The sequence below is a fragment of the Petromyzon marinus genome, chromosome 80 (assembly GCF_048934315.1).
Source record: "Petromyzon marinus isolate PM22_M1 ecotype Great Lakes invasive population chromosome 80, UKy_Petmar_22M1.pri1.0, whole genome shotgun sequence".
NCBI classification, from domain to species: domain Eukaryota; kingdom Metazoa; phylum Chordata; class Hyperoartia; order Petromyzontiformes; family Petromyzontidae; genus Petromyzon; species Petromyzon marinus.
In genome coordinates, this window is record NC_133746.1 from 10,849,919 (window position 1) to 10,864,810 (window position 14,892).

Sequence of the window (14,892 nt, forward strand, 5' to 3'; positions counted from 1 at the left end):
ACGCTGTGTGCGGAGGAGCTGAAGAGAATAGCCAGCAGTGGAGTGAGCGTAGCGATAGCGGAGCTGAAGACGCTGTGTGCGAAGTCGCTGTGTGTGGAGTTGCGAGCGAGACGAGTGAAGCACGGCGAGCGAGCCGTGGCGACCAGGATACTTTGGAGTGTGGAGGAAATGCTGAAAGCTGTAAATAAAGCGGTGTTTGAAGAAAGACAGAAGCTGTCCGCGTAAAGTCGAACACTACAGTAATAAGCAGCACCGAGCCAGTCTTTTTCTCGACTTGTCCAAAGCCTTTGATACAGTCGACCACAGCACCCTACTCTTTGGATCTTTCGGTAGTCGCGTAGGTAGAAATACAAATTTTCATCAGGTGGGACAACCGCACGCAGTAGAATGGTTAAAAATTACCTCTCTTCTGGCACCCAAACTGTATTCATAGTTGGTTGGAGGCAAGGCCGTAGCCATGGAGTCAACATTGGGGGGGCACCAAATCTTCCAGGAATGGACTTTTAAGTTATTTTTTACAATAATATCTAATAGTGTATTGTATTACATTGCTGTTTTTTCGATTTCACCTTTTCTTGTTTCATTGCATGTAATGCCAGAGATATCAAGTACTACCATAACCACAATCATATAAACATAAATATATGCATTGTTATATGAAGACAAGTCCAGATATTGTGGGCAAGGTTTAGCAAATTGTTGTTTTTATTTACATAGGATCGCAATTATTATTTTTAAAGATATTTTTTAAAGCAATATATTGGGGGGGGGGGCATTTTGAGCATATTTGATTATTGGGGGGGGGGATATGTCCCCTAGTTATAATACATATTGGGAGGGGATATGTCCCCCCCCAATATATATTATAACTAGCTGTACTACCCGGCTTCGCCCGGGACTTGGATCCACCATGCCCGGCCGCCTTTGCCTCCCCAGTGGCGATGTTCACAAACCACAGCAGTTACTCGTTTGAGGCTGAGTCGCCCTAGGAGAGGCCCAGGACCGGTAAAAATAATTGTCACTGGTGGTGGCCGTGAGCGGGAATCAAACTCGGGTTGCCGGGTTCGTAGCGCAGCGGGCTAACCACTACACTACAATGCGTTAGGCTTCCACATGCGCGGGTCACGTGACAGATTTGACATCACAGCTCGCTTGCCGTGCAAAAACTATATGCATTATTCAGCTCCCCCCCACCAGAAAAAAACACAAAAGTCTACTTTTTATCATTTTTGCATAGTGTACAGTCTGGAAAGTAGTGGAAAGTACCCACATGGAAAATTTGAAGTTTGTTGCATGTCAGGAAGTACGCTAAACATTTTGAACAGACACACAATCACAACTTTGCCTTTTATATATATGGAGATTACAGCCTTGGTTGGAGGTTAAAAAGTGTTAAGATAACAAAAGGGGTTCCACAGGGTTCCATCCTCGGCCCCCTCTTGTTCTCTCTTATGTCAATGACTTGGGCACTGACCTGGATAATTCCATGGTAAATCTGTTTGCAGATGACACGATACTGATTACTGCTGGCCGCTCTCCGGATGACGTGATTTCTAAGCTCCAGGGTGATTTCAACAAATCACAACATCAGCTAGTTGCTCTTAAACTAGTCCTGAATACCTCCAAAACTAAGGTGCTATGCTTCTCACCAGGACTAAAGCAGGAAGTTATTTTTCCCCAATTATATTCCTTAAATAATCATCAATTAGAGCAAGTCAAGATCTATAAGTATATTGGGGTCATCTTTGATTCAAAACTGAATTTTCAAGATCACGTTGATTATATTGGTAAAAAGACAAAATAAAAAATTGGTTTTCTGTATCGACACAAGCACTGCTTCCCCCCTATGTTCCGCTTGGAATTGATAAAAGCTACCGTGCTGCCTCTACTTGATTACTGTGACATCGTACAACACATTCCTGCGGAGGGAGCTGGTAGGAACGTTGGGTTGCTCAGTCAATGGCCAGGGTCAACGGCGGCACCACGTGGTGTATTCCGCAAATATGCCCCACTGTGAGGGCAGGCACAAGCCAGCGTGAGTAGGTTAAACGTTGAGTTTAAGGGCACCACGGGGTGACCAGCCCCTCCCCTCCCCACCCAGCCCCACGCCTCCCACCCCCCACCCAGCCCCACCCTCCCCAACCAGCCCCTCCCCACCTTCCCTTCCCCACCCAGCCCCACCCTCTCCACCCAGCCCCTCCCCACCCTCCCCACCCAGCTCACCCCACCCAGCCCCACCCTCCCCACCCAGCCCCTCCCCACCCTCCCCTCCCCACCCAGCCCCTCCCTCCCCACCCAGCCCCTCCCCACCCTCCCCTCTCCACCCACCCCTCCCATTTTTGGATGCATGATGGACAGACGGTCACAATAATCCCCTGTGGGCTGGTGTAACCAGGAGGTTCCTACCAGTATAAATCAGCCCCCAGTACTATACTAAAGAAGCTTGAATCAATTTATCACTCGGCCTTAAGATTTATATTGAACTGCCCGTATAGGACCCACCATTGCGATCTCTACATTGGGTCAAACTTAACTTATCTTAATGATCGACGGCTTGTGCATCAGATCTTATTTATTCACGATGTACTAACAAAAAAATCAGCAGACTACCTGCTGGGTCTCTTCACTGTTTCGAAGAACAAATGTGACCGAAGGTCGTCGCTCATTTACCAGCTTCACATTCCTTATTGCCGTACAAATACTGGGGGAAGGGCCTTTTATATTGATGCCCCCAGGGTCTGGAATGCTATTGCCAATAAACTGCAACGTGGATCGCTACCTGTGAGATCTTCACTCAAAACTGCTCTCGAGGAGTTGTACACCCCTAGCTGCCACTGCTATTCAGAATGGCCTGAAATCAAATGTATCGTTCAGGATGACCGCTGCAAAGTATGATCTTGAGTTTTGATTATGTGCTGATCTTTAAAGGTGTATTGAAATGTTTTGATTCTGTTGATACTCCTGCTGTTATGGAGTGACTCATGCAGCCAACGATGGCTGCAAAGTTTGGTCGTACATGTTATGTACATCGTTTATTGTTAAATTTGAATCACGGTTCCTATGATCACTGTTACATTGTTTTTATAGCTTTATTTTGGTGATTTTGAAAACGTTTTGGTTTAGCCATGTTTTTTGTTGTAGTACAGAGTTAGCCTGATAACTTTAATCTACTTTGTCTTGAGAACTTCCTTCCCTCAGCCAGGGCATTGAAAATGGGTCGTGGATGGGTATTCCAGCATGACAATGACCCAAAACACACGGCCAAGGCAACAAAGGAGTGGCTCAATAAGAAGCACATTAAGGTCCTGGAGTGGCCTAGCCAGTCTCCAGACCTCAATCCCATGGAAAATCTGTGGGGGGAGCTGAAGGTTCAAGTTGCCAAACGTCAGACTCGAAACCTTAATGACTTGGAGAAGATCTGCAAAGAGGAGTGGGATAAAATCCCTCCTGAGATGTGTGCAAACCTGGTGGCCAACTACAAGAAACATCTGACCTCTGTGATTGCCAACAAGGGTTGTGCCACCAAGTACTAAGTCATGTTTTGCAGAGGGGTCAAATACTTATTTCCCTCATTAAAATCAATTTATAACATTTTTGACATGCGTTTTTCTGGATTTTGTTGTTATTCTGTCTCTCACTGTTCAAATAAACCTACCATTAAAATTATAGACTGATCATTTCTTTGTCAGTGGGCAAACGTACAAAATCAGCAGGGGATCAAATACTTTTTTCCCTCACTTTAGGTAAGATTTACTTCATGGTATTTGTTACAGTCCAGTATTACATACAAATGTACAACGTTTCCTCTTAATTTATGAGGTGTTAACGTTGCATTACCCTTTTGTTGCGTTGAACCATAACACGTTTCACAACACCGACCGTGCAGGCATTGAAATATGGCGCCGTACACGACTTGCGAACCGTGCAACGTTACAAACGGGGGGGTGGGGGGTCAGATGGAGCTCGTGAAGGGGGTGGGCAGAGGGGTGACTCGGTGGAACCCGACGTGTCACGGACGTTCGTGCATGCGCCTCTTCCCCCCTGTTGCGAGAAACCGGAAGGGAGCTCAGGCTGCAAGCTGTGGCCGGGCGTGAAGGTGGAACCCTGCGACGAAGATCCTGGCCTCTCACCCGGTCGCTCGCGAAGCAGCAAACCGAGGAAGGTGCCGGCTGTGAGACCCGCACGGGCATGAAAAACAAAACGCGGAGGTCGACATTTGTCCGTCTCCCCGTTGAGTGTGAAGTGAGGGGGGACGGGCATCTTGCGTGGAGTAGGACATTCTATCGATGGTCGAGCACGACCGAACGTGGCCACAAGGCATTCCTCCCGCCCGCGAGACCGCGCCGTTCGTGAATTACCAATGGAGTCGACCGAGAAAAATAAAGTGGCAGCAAATCTGCTTGGCTGGACAAGCTGCAATCTCAACCGGCTCTGCCGCGAACTTCTGAACTTATTTAGTGTTCGTTGTTGTTTCCCTTCCCCCGAAGTGCGTGATGTCAAGCCCCCCCAAGGTGCACCACCGGTTACTCGTCCAATACACATACACTACCGTGACTTACTCAATTGATTGGTGTAAGCTCTCATGAGTCTAGACCAGTGGTTCTTCTTCTTAACCTGCGGTGCACACCTGGATGCGAGATGCCCTTTTTTGGGGGTAGCGAGACATGGCAGAATTTTTTTAGACGGGTAAATAATCGAAATATAGACTCAACACTGCACCATAGACTCAAGACTGCGCCATAGACTCAACACTGCCTACAGACTTAACGCTCATTCACCCACTCACCTATTCCCCTGTCCAATCTCAGTAGAGTAGTGGTTCTTAACCTGGGATCCACGCACCCCCTGGGGGTGTGAAATTCCCATTGTTGGGGGTGTGCCAGAAATGGGCAGATTTCTTTTTGGAAGGTAAATCATCAAAAAGACAATTTAAGCACGGCCAGGGAAGAAAACAACTTTGTTCCATTAAGCCCTGCATATTTATTAACTTCATACTTTTTTTACGATTGAGAACCAACGGGGTGTAAGGCTGCAGTGAAAGTTAATAACCACCGCTCTCGAGTGTTTACCAAAGTTTAAAGTCCGTTGCACGTTATCCATCCTTGCCTGTTGCGTCGCCCACACCTCCAGATCGCCAAAGGTCCCAAAAAGGTGTTGTTTCAAAATATGGTTTGGTGTCTTCTCTGCCTTTGGGTGACATGGTGGTGAGATGTTAACTACCTCGTCTGGTATACAGGAGGTTGTGGGTTCAATCCCAGCTCTGACATGGCCTGCTGTATAGTTGGACTTTGCACGTGTCTCTCTCCCCGTGGTTCGCGTGGATTTTTCCCCGGGTCCTCCGGTTTCCACCACCTCCCCCCTCCCGACATTTAGAATGAACATCGCCAGGCGTTTAGAGAGCATGTGGCTGCGTATATTAGTGCCCACGTGATGATAGGCCGCTTCGTTGAGGTATCATTTGTGATGGCTAGGTCGCTTCTGTTAGACTGAGCAATAAAAAAATAGGCTAACTATAATAATAGGGTTTCCCCCCTTTTTTCTGGCAAAACTGAAACCTTTTTTTACAAGGATTCATGTCTGCATTAACCACAATACTTGCAGTCAAAATGCAAACAAAAAAACACACCGATATATATGCATTGTCCTTGAAACTGATTGGTCCACCAGACACAGCTTTCTTTAGAGCAGGGGTCGGGAACCTTTTTGACTAAGAGAGCCATGAAAGCAAAAAAATTGGAAATTTATTTCAGTGAGAGCCATATAATATATTTTAAAAGTGAATTCAACTAAATGTCAGTATAATAAGCCTCTGAATTTATTCTTTTAAATAATGTTGTTATAACACTCACCATTAATGCGACTTCTGGTGCTGCATGGATTTGCTGATGTCTTTGTAGTCGGGTTTGTACTTGGTGAGGTTAAGCTTCATGCAAGCGTTGAGGCTTTCATCCGTTAAACGTGATCGTAGGTTGGACTTGATGTTTTTAAGATGTGAGAATGACTGCTCACATGCATACGTAGATCCAAACATGGTCAATACAGCAATACTCACACGCTGCAGTGTGTGGTATGTGACAGGAAGCGCGTTCCAAGTTTTGAGAATCAGCTGGTCTTCGGGTTGGAGTTTTTTCATTTCTGTCCACATGTGCTTGCTCGCCAACTCTGCTTTCTGTCGTGTGATTCTTTCCAAATCTTCATTCAGTGACTTGAACTTATTCACCCACATGTCTGAGGCCTTCAGGTCAGCCACTTCTGCTTCAAAATCTCTGACGGAGACACCAGGGATGTAATTCAGGTCGGCTGTGTTCAGTGAACACTCGTTTGGATGGGTGATGAACTTAAAAAGACGAGTGTGCTCACGAAATTCTCCAAAGCGTGCTTTGAAGGACTGTAGGAGACTGGATGTGCAGCCAGCTAGCTGGTGGAGATCAAGGTTTTGAATGGGCTCACTTGCTGTGCATGCATCTTTAAATTGGCTCAGTTTTTCAAAATGTAGTAAACGACCTGTTTCAAGATCCGTGATGAAAAGCTCCAGCTTGTTTTCAAAAGCAAATACAGCTTGTTGAAGGGATAACACTGTATTTCCAATGCCTTGCATTTTCACGTTGAGCTGGTTCAGATGTTCAGTCAGATCTACGAGATAGTAAAACTTGAGGAGCCACTCGGTGTCGGCTAGCTCAGGATGCCCGACGCCTTTCATTTCAAGGAAAGTCCGGATTTCGTTCAGGCAAGCCGCAAAACGGCTAAGCACCTTCCCTCTTGACAACCAACGCACATTGCTGTGCAAAAGCAGACCAGGATAGTTATTTACAACTTCATCCAGCAGTGTTTTAAACTGGCGATCATTTAAGGCTCGGGCAACAATAAAGTTGATCACACGAATGACCAGCGACATCACTTCGCCAAACTGCCTGTCACACATCTGAGCACAAAGTGCCTCCTGGTGTATAATGCAATGGAAACTTAGGATGGGTCTATTTTCATGTTCACGGAGAAGCGCCACAAATCCTTTGTTTTTCCCCACCATACACGGAGCACCATCAGTACACACTGAGAGAAGTTTATCCATAGGTAGACTTTTTTCTTGAGCAAACTCCATGAAAGACTTGAATAAATCCTCACCTCTTGTGGACCCTTTTAATGGCAGAACAGCAAGACTTTCTTCGCGCAGTGTGTCACCAACAGCATATCTTGCAATCACGCTGAACTGCGACAAATGGCTCACGTCTGTTGACTCATCCAAAGCCAGAGAAAAGAACGGCGCTGCATTTATGTCCTTCACTTGCGTTTCCTCCACTTTGTTTGCCATCACGATGGTACGATCATGAACAGTTCTTGCCGACAGAGGCATGTCTTGTATCCGTTTGATTATCTTGTCTTTGTTCGGAAGATCATCAAAAAGTTCATTGGCTACATCCAGCATGAACGTTTTAGCATACTCGCCATCTGTGAATGGTTTTCCGTTCCTCACTATTGCTAAAGAACCAGCAAAGCTAGCCGAATTATAGTCACCTTGCCGGGTCCATACGCGGAGTTGCTGCTGGCTAGCTTGCACCCTGCTCAGAAGCTCTTGGCACGCTTTCTTTCTGCTGTCTCCCGCAGGGTATTTTGATGCAAAGGTAGCGTGGCGCGTGTCGAAGTGCCGCTTTACATTCGACCGTTTCAACGATGTAATTTTGTCATTGCAAATTAGACACACCGCAGAACCCGCTCTCTCCACAAAGGCGAATTCTTCGGTCCATTCGTCCTGAAATGTACGATACTCGTCGTCTTTTTTTCTTTTCGCCATCTTCTTCGTCGAAGGGTTAGCTTTGAGCTAATGACCGAGCAGACGCAGTCTCAGACTGATTCAAAAGGGGGTGTTTACCTGTTTTACCCAGCAACGGCAAACGTAGGCCAGTATCATCCAATTAAAATAATGGACAATTGCTCCTGCAGCCCTGAACAGGACATGCGCAGTGAAAAATCGATGGATGGATTAAAACAAGTGAGAATATTTTGTTTTATCTGCGAGCCATATGCAATCATCAAAAGAGCCACATCTGGCTCGCGAGCCATAGGTTCCCGACCCCTGCTTTAGAGCCTGGTCTCAATTGGTGCTAGACCAGATGACGCGAAAGAAACATGTGCCCAATGGCAAAAGTGGACATCAATGGATTCATTGGTAAGATTATGCAATTAAATAAATATCCTGAAACAATCGTGTACATGCGAGTGTGTATGTTTGGCTAACCGATGCTTATCAATTGACTAATGGGACATCAATGAATTCGCGGGCAAAATTCCATGATTAAAATAAATATCTCAAAACAATAGTATTCATGTGTGTAGATTCGTAACATAGATGCTTATAAATGTTTAGTGTGTCATCAATGAGTTCATTGGTAATATTATGTGATAAAAGAAAACTAACGACTAAAATTCTTCTAAATGACCATATTCATGCGTGTATTATCAGAGTATGTTTTTTGTTTGCATGACATGATTCCTTGTAAAAGGTTTCAGTTTGGTGTTCTAACATCTTAACACCTGTTTTGTTGCCAGAAAAAGGGAAAAACCTATTCTCATCATGACAAATACTTCTAAACGACCATATTCATGCGGTTCAAGGGGCAGAACAATGCTTTTCACCACTAGCGAGTAGTCATCACACCACCTGGGGATGGAAACCTTTTTCGAAAACAAAACTTCTTGGAACAATCCTATTCATACCGATATGCGCTGTTGTATGTGTGTGTTGGACCGCAGTCACCACGAGGTCCAATAATTATAGCGGGCAGTACGGTTCGAGTTGTCCACGTACTATTCCTGCTAACTGTCCTGCTGAGGTCCAAAGGCGAAACTTCGTAGTGCCAGCGTTCCTTGTACCGAAAAAAAAGCTCAGGTCCCCAGCCGGGGCGTTGGATCGGCGTTTGTGTGTGCGTGTCGAACACACGGCGCCCTCGGCTGCGCCGTCAGTCTCTCTCCACCGCTGGGGTGCTTGCTGAGTCGACATGCTGCTCATGCAGGCGGCAGTGCCTGCGCTGGCAACTTGCTTTGCGCGAGCACCCTTTGCGCCCCCCCCCCACGTTTCCCCCAGGAGGGATCCTGCTGTGAGCTGCTCGTCCGCTGCTCCTCACTCTCCAAATCTCGTAAAGTGTATTTCCACACCGCTTAGCTTCTCACAACTCTTATAGCTTGGTACAATACAACTTATCGCAGTCCTTGGCTCTGCAAGCGACTCAAAACAAGGATAAATGTAGACTAAAACTTTCAGCGATACCCCGTCTGTCAGCGCCAAACTCAATACTTAGCAACACATTGCCCCTCTCTGCAAGACTCGACACCCATGGATGATCGAGGACCATACCCCGGAGCTTGTCGTTGCAAGACTGATTTGGATGGTTCGGCTTCTTTGTTATTTCCGAAATGTTCACCTCGGCTCGTCTTCTCACAAAGGACCGGAATTCCTTTCATTTCGCTCCTCGGCCTGTGATTGGTCGGTTTCCTTTCATGACGGAACAACTGTCCATTTGATTGTGACCATTTGTCCGGTGCACGTGTGTGTGTGTGGGAGCGGTGGTGTAGTGGTTAGCGTGCTGCGCTACGAACCTGGCGACCCGGGTTCGATTCTCGCTCACGGCCAACACCAGTAACGATTATCTGAAACGGTCCTGTACCTGGTGCGGTCTGTAAACATCGCCACTGGGGAAACAAAGGCGGTCGGGCGTGGTGCTGGCCACCCACCCCCTCGTGTACCCTTCCGGCCTTCATAGGTGCTCGCTAACAGCACTTGCCCCCACAGTCTGTTAAGGCTATATGGGGGATCTTTGTCTGTTCCAATTTCTTGAAGTCATTCCTTAAGTCACATGAAGGCCAGACCCCTTTCCCCTTCTTTCCAGCGGTCATCTCATGGCCTGTGGACACAGATGCTCTTAATTGCCCCTAAGTGTGGTTCCTTTTGGCCTTTTGTTTCGAGGGAGGAGTTCGAAGGTATGCGTCACTGCATTTTTTTGGAACGTGCTGAATCCATATATAAAATAAAATCTATTACATAAAAAATAGGCAATATCACACAATATATGTTTTGGAAAAGGAATATATACAACAGTCAGCTTCTCACGTGTTTAATCTCCGTTCCACGGGACCTGCCGCCTCTGCTTAGTCCACATCCTCCACCCGTGCCACCAAATTAACAAAGGTCCCAGTCGAGGACTCGCTCTCACTTGACATGCTTGCTTGGAGCCTCCTCCTTCACTCTTCCCACGTAGACCTCAACATCCGTTCCCAAAGCAGAGACTCGGCCTCCCGTGTGCCACCTTCACCCCAGCAGCGTCTCACAGCCGGGGTTTTCTTCCCCTTCATGCTTCACGATCGAGAGGGGAATGAAAGAATCCTCCCCACCACATTCCACCTTCACCCCCGGCCACGTCTCGAAGCTGGCGATCCCTCCGTGTTCTGATGTTAGCGATGCCGAGGGAGATGCCGAGGGGGTCGCCAAAGGGGTGGCCGAGGGGGTCGCCGCGGGACCCTCGCCCCCGAGGCTCGCCACGACCTCCCCAGCGGCAGTCACGCCCTCGTGAAGCCCGGCCCTCCTGCGGGCACAGCGGCGGAGGAGGGGGGGACGGGCCGGCGGCGTCGACGCGCTTGAGCCCGCGCGGGACTGCCGGCGCGCCCGGAAGCTCCCCGACCCGGAGGAGGCCTTCCCGCCCGCGTGCGTCCTCTTGTGCACGTGGAGGGTGCCCAAGTGCGTGAACGAGCTGCCGCACACGTCGCACGCGTACGGCTTCTCGCCCGTGTGGGTGCGCTTGTGGATGCCCAGGGTGCCCGACTGGGCAAAGGACTTGCCGCACGTGGCGCACTTGTAGGGCTTCTCGCCCGTGTGGGTCCTCGTGTGTATGACGAGGCCCTTCGACTGGGCGAATCGCTTCCCGCACGCTGTGCACCCGTAGGGCTTCTCTTCCGCGTGGGTCTTCTCGTGGTTGAAGAGCGTCCCCGACTGCTTGAATGCCTTGCCGCACGTGGCGCACCTGTACGGCTTTTGGCCCGTGTGGACTCGCTTGTGGGCGACGAAGACGGCCGAGTGAGCGAACGTCTTGCCGCACACGGTGCACGCGTACGGCTTCTTGCTCGTGTGGATCCTCTGGTGGTTGAGGAGGTGGTGCGACTGAGTGAAGTCCTCTCCGCAGATGTTGCAGCAGTAGGGCTTCTCGCCCGAGTGGTTCCTCTTGTCCGATGAGACGTCTCCTGGCGGTGGGGCGAATGCCTTCCCGCTTTGCGCCGGCTTCATGTGCACACTCTGATGGGAGCACAAGTCTCCCGAATTCGCGAAAACTTCATCGCACACCCAGCACTTAAAGGAAGATTCCCTGCCCCCACATTCTACCTTCACCTCTGGCCACGCCTCAGAGCTGGCGATCCCTCCGCGCTCCCGCTTCACGATCGGCAGGGTGGTGGAAGGATCTTCACCGTCGCATTCCACCTTCACCCCCGGCCACGTCTCAAAGCTGAGGATCTCTCCGCGTTCTGATGTTAGCGACGCCCTAGGGGTCGCTGAAGGGGTCGTCGAAGGGGTCGCCGAGGGGGTCGCTGCGGGACCCTTGCCCCCGAGGCTGGCCACGACCTGTCCAGCGGCAGTCACGCCCTCATGGAGCCCGGCTCTCCCGCGGGCGCAGCGGCGGAGGAGGGGGGGACGGGCCGGTGGCGTCGACGCGCTCGAACCCGCGCGGGCCTGCCGGCACGCCCGGAGGCTCCCCGACCCTGAGGAGGCCTTCCCGCGCGTGGGACACGCGAAGGGCCTCCCGCGCACGTGCGTCCTCTTGTGCACGTGGAGGGTGCCCACGTGCGTGAACGACCTGCCGCACACGTCGCACGCGTACGGCCTCTCGCCCGTGTGGGTGCGCTTGTGGATGCGCAGGGTGTCCGACTGGGCGAAGGACTTGCCGCACGTGGTGCACCTGTAGGGCCTCTCGCCCGTGTGGGTCCTCGCGTGTCTGACGAGGCCCTTCGACTGGGCGAATCGCTTCCCGCACACCGCGCACCCGTAGGGCTTCTCTTCCGCGTGGGTCTTCTCGTGGTTGAAGAGCGTCCCCGACTGTTTGAATGCCTTGCCGCACGTGGCGCACCTGTATGGCTTTTGGCCCGTGTGGACCCGCTTGTGGGCGACGAGGACGGCCGAGTGAGCGAACGTCTTGCCGCACACGGTGCACGCGTACGGCTTCCTCCTCGTGTGCATCCTCTGGTGGTTGAGGAGGTGGTGCGACTGAGTGAACTCCTCCCCGCAGACGTTGCAGCGGTAGGGCTTCTCGCCCGCGTGGTTACTCTCGTCCGGTGAGACGTCTCCTGGCGGTGGAGCCAATGCCTTCCCGCTTTGCGCCGGCTTCATGTGCACACTTTGATGGGAGCACAAGTCTCCAGAATTCGCGAAAACTTCATCGCCCACCCAGCACTTAAAGGAAGATTCCCTGCCCCCACATTCTACCTTCACCTCTGGCCACGCCTCAGAGCTGGCGATCACTCCGCGCTCCCGCTTCACGATCGGCAGGGTGGTGGAAGGATCTTCACTGTCGCATTCCACCTTCACCCCCGGCCACGTCTCGAAGCTGAGGGTCTCTCCGTGTTCTGATGTCAGCGATGCCAAGGGGGTTGACGAGGGGGTCGCCGAAGGGGTCGCCGAGGGGGTCGCCGAGGGGGTCTCCGCGGGACCCTCGCCCCCGAGGCTCGCCACGACCTGCCCAGCGGCAGTCACGCCCTCGCGGAGCCCGGCCCTCCCGCGCGCGCGGCGGCGGAGGAAGGGGGGATGGGCCGGCGGTGTCGACGCGCTCGAGCCAGTGAGGGCCTGCCCGCGCGCCCGGAGGCTCCCCGACCCGGAGGAGGCCTTCCCGCTCTTGGGGCACGCGAAGGGCTTCATGTGCACTCTCTGATGGGAGCAGAAGTCTCCCGAATTCGCGAAAACTTCATCGCACACCCAGCACTTGTAGGGCTTCTCGTCGGCGTGGCTCCTCTGGTGGCCGATCAGAGTGGCCGCTTTGTCCGTGCTGTACGGGCAGTGGGGGCACCGGTACAGCACGGACTCGGTCCGGCCCCTGTGCCGCTTCATGTGGTCCTCCAGGGCGGGCAGGCTGATCATCACCCAGTTGCAGATCGGGCAGTAGATCTTCATGTCTCCTCCCTCGTTCATCGTTGCCGTCCTGGCACTGGGGCAAAGAGTGAGGCACACGAAGGAAAATTAATCTCCCCCGCCCTGCCCCTGTGAAGTATCGCAAACAAGGCATGAAGCTAGAAACCACAGACACCGGTTGCTAACTGTAGAACAAAGGCGGTGGTCACCGCTGCGTCCCGTGGTGCTTTCAGATGCTGCTGTTGCTTGTGGCGGACGTCTGGAACGCTCTTCCTCTCCGGTATGAGGAAGCCACTGGGAGCTACGATGCAATTGTAAATCATCTCCAAGATTGACAAACTCATTTCTTTAGAACTGCCGCTTGTTGTTGTGTTTAATTTGTTGTCCTTCCCCCGCACCTCCGATTAGCGTGGTTGGCTACTGATCTGTTTTTATTTTTGCTGCCTTGCCCAATCTTGATAAATCGGACTTAAACAATTAATTTACATTTTGCGACTTGCCTACCTTTAGTTCTATTTTGCACTCTGTGTATCGTGTGTTTGTGTGTATCATGTGTTTGTGTGTATCGTGTGTGTGTGTGTATCGTGTATTTGTGTATCGTGTGTATCGTGTTTGTGTGTATCGTGTGTTTGTGTGTGTATCGTGTGTTTGTGTGTGTATCGTGTGTTTGTGTATCGTGTGTTTGTGTGTATCGTGTGTTTGTGTGTATTGTGTTTGTGTGTATCGTGTGTTTGTGTGTATCGTGTGTTTGTGTGTATCGTGTGTGTGTATCGTGTGTGTGTATCGTGTGTTTGTGTGTATCGTGTGTTTGTGTGTATCGTGTGTTTGTGTGTATCGTGTTTGTATGTATCGTGTGTATCGTGTGTGTGTGTGTATCGTGTGTTTGTGTGTATCGTGTGTTTGTGTGTATCGTGTGTGTATCGTGTGTATCGTGTGTTTGTGTGTATCTTGTGTTTGTGTGTATCGTGTGTTTGTGTGTGTATCGTGTGTTTGTGTGTATCGTGTGTTTGTGTGTGTATCGTGTGTTTGTGTGTATCGTGTGTTTGTGTGTATCGTGTGTTTGTGTGTATCGTGTGTATCGTGTTTGTGTGTATCGTGTGTATCGTGTTTGTGTGTATCGTGTGTATCGTGTGTTTGTGTGTATCGTGTTTGTGTGTATCGTGTGTTTGTGTGTATCGTGTGTCTGTGTGTATATCGTGTGTGTGTGTATCGTGTGTATCGTGTGTTTGTGTGTATCGTGTGTTTGTGTGTGTATCGTGTGTGTGTGTATCGTGTGTTTGTGTGTATCGTGTGTTTGTGTGTATCGTGTGTGTGTATCGTGTGTATCGTGTTTGTGTGTATCGTGTGTGTGTGTGTGTATCGTGTGTTTGTGTGTATCGTGTGTGTGTATCGTGTGTTTGTGTGTATCGTGTGTTTGTGTGTGTATCGTGTGTGTGTGTGTCGTGTGTGTGTATCGTGTGTATCGTGTGTTTGTGTGTATCGTGTGTTTGTGTGTTTGTGTGTGTATCGTGTGTGTGTGTGTCGTGTGTGTGTATCGTGTGTATCGTGTGTTTGTGTGTATCGTGTGTTTGTGTGTTTGTGTGTGTATCGTGTGTGTGTGTATCGTGTGTGTGTGCATCGTGTGTTTGTGTGTATCGTGTGTGTGTGTGTGTATCGTGTGTTTGTGTGTATCGTGTGTGTGTATCGTGTGTTTGTGTGTATCGTGTGTGTGTGCATCGTGTGTTTGTGTGTATCGTGTGTTTGTGTATATCGTGTGTGTGTGTGTATCGTGTGTTTGTGTGTGTATCGTGTGT

At 50.1% G+C, this 14,892-nt stretch overlaps 1 protein-coding gene across 1 annotated transcript in view; it reads right to left on the minus strand.

Moving 5' to 3' along the window:
* Positions 1-14,892, minus strand: part of LOC116958658 (uncharacterized) — a 40,791-nt gene that overhangs the window by 18,031 nt on the left and 7,868 nt on the right. Inside the window, exon 2 of the mRNA XM_076057295.1 lies at positions 10,305-13,175. Coding sequence (XP_075913410.1) covers positions 10,305-13,159 — 2,855 coding nt within the window. The 5' untranslated portion in view covers positions 13,160-13,175. The remainder of the gene's footprint in view (positions 1-10,304; positions 13,176-14,892) is intronic.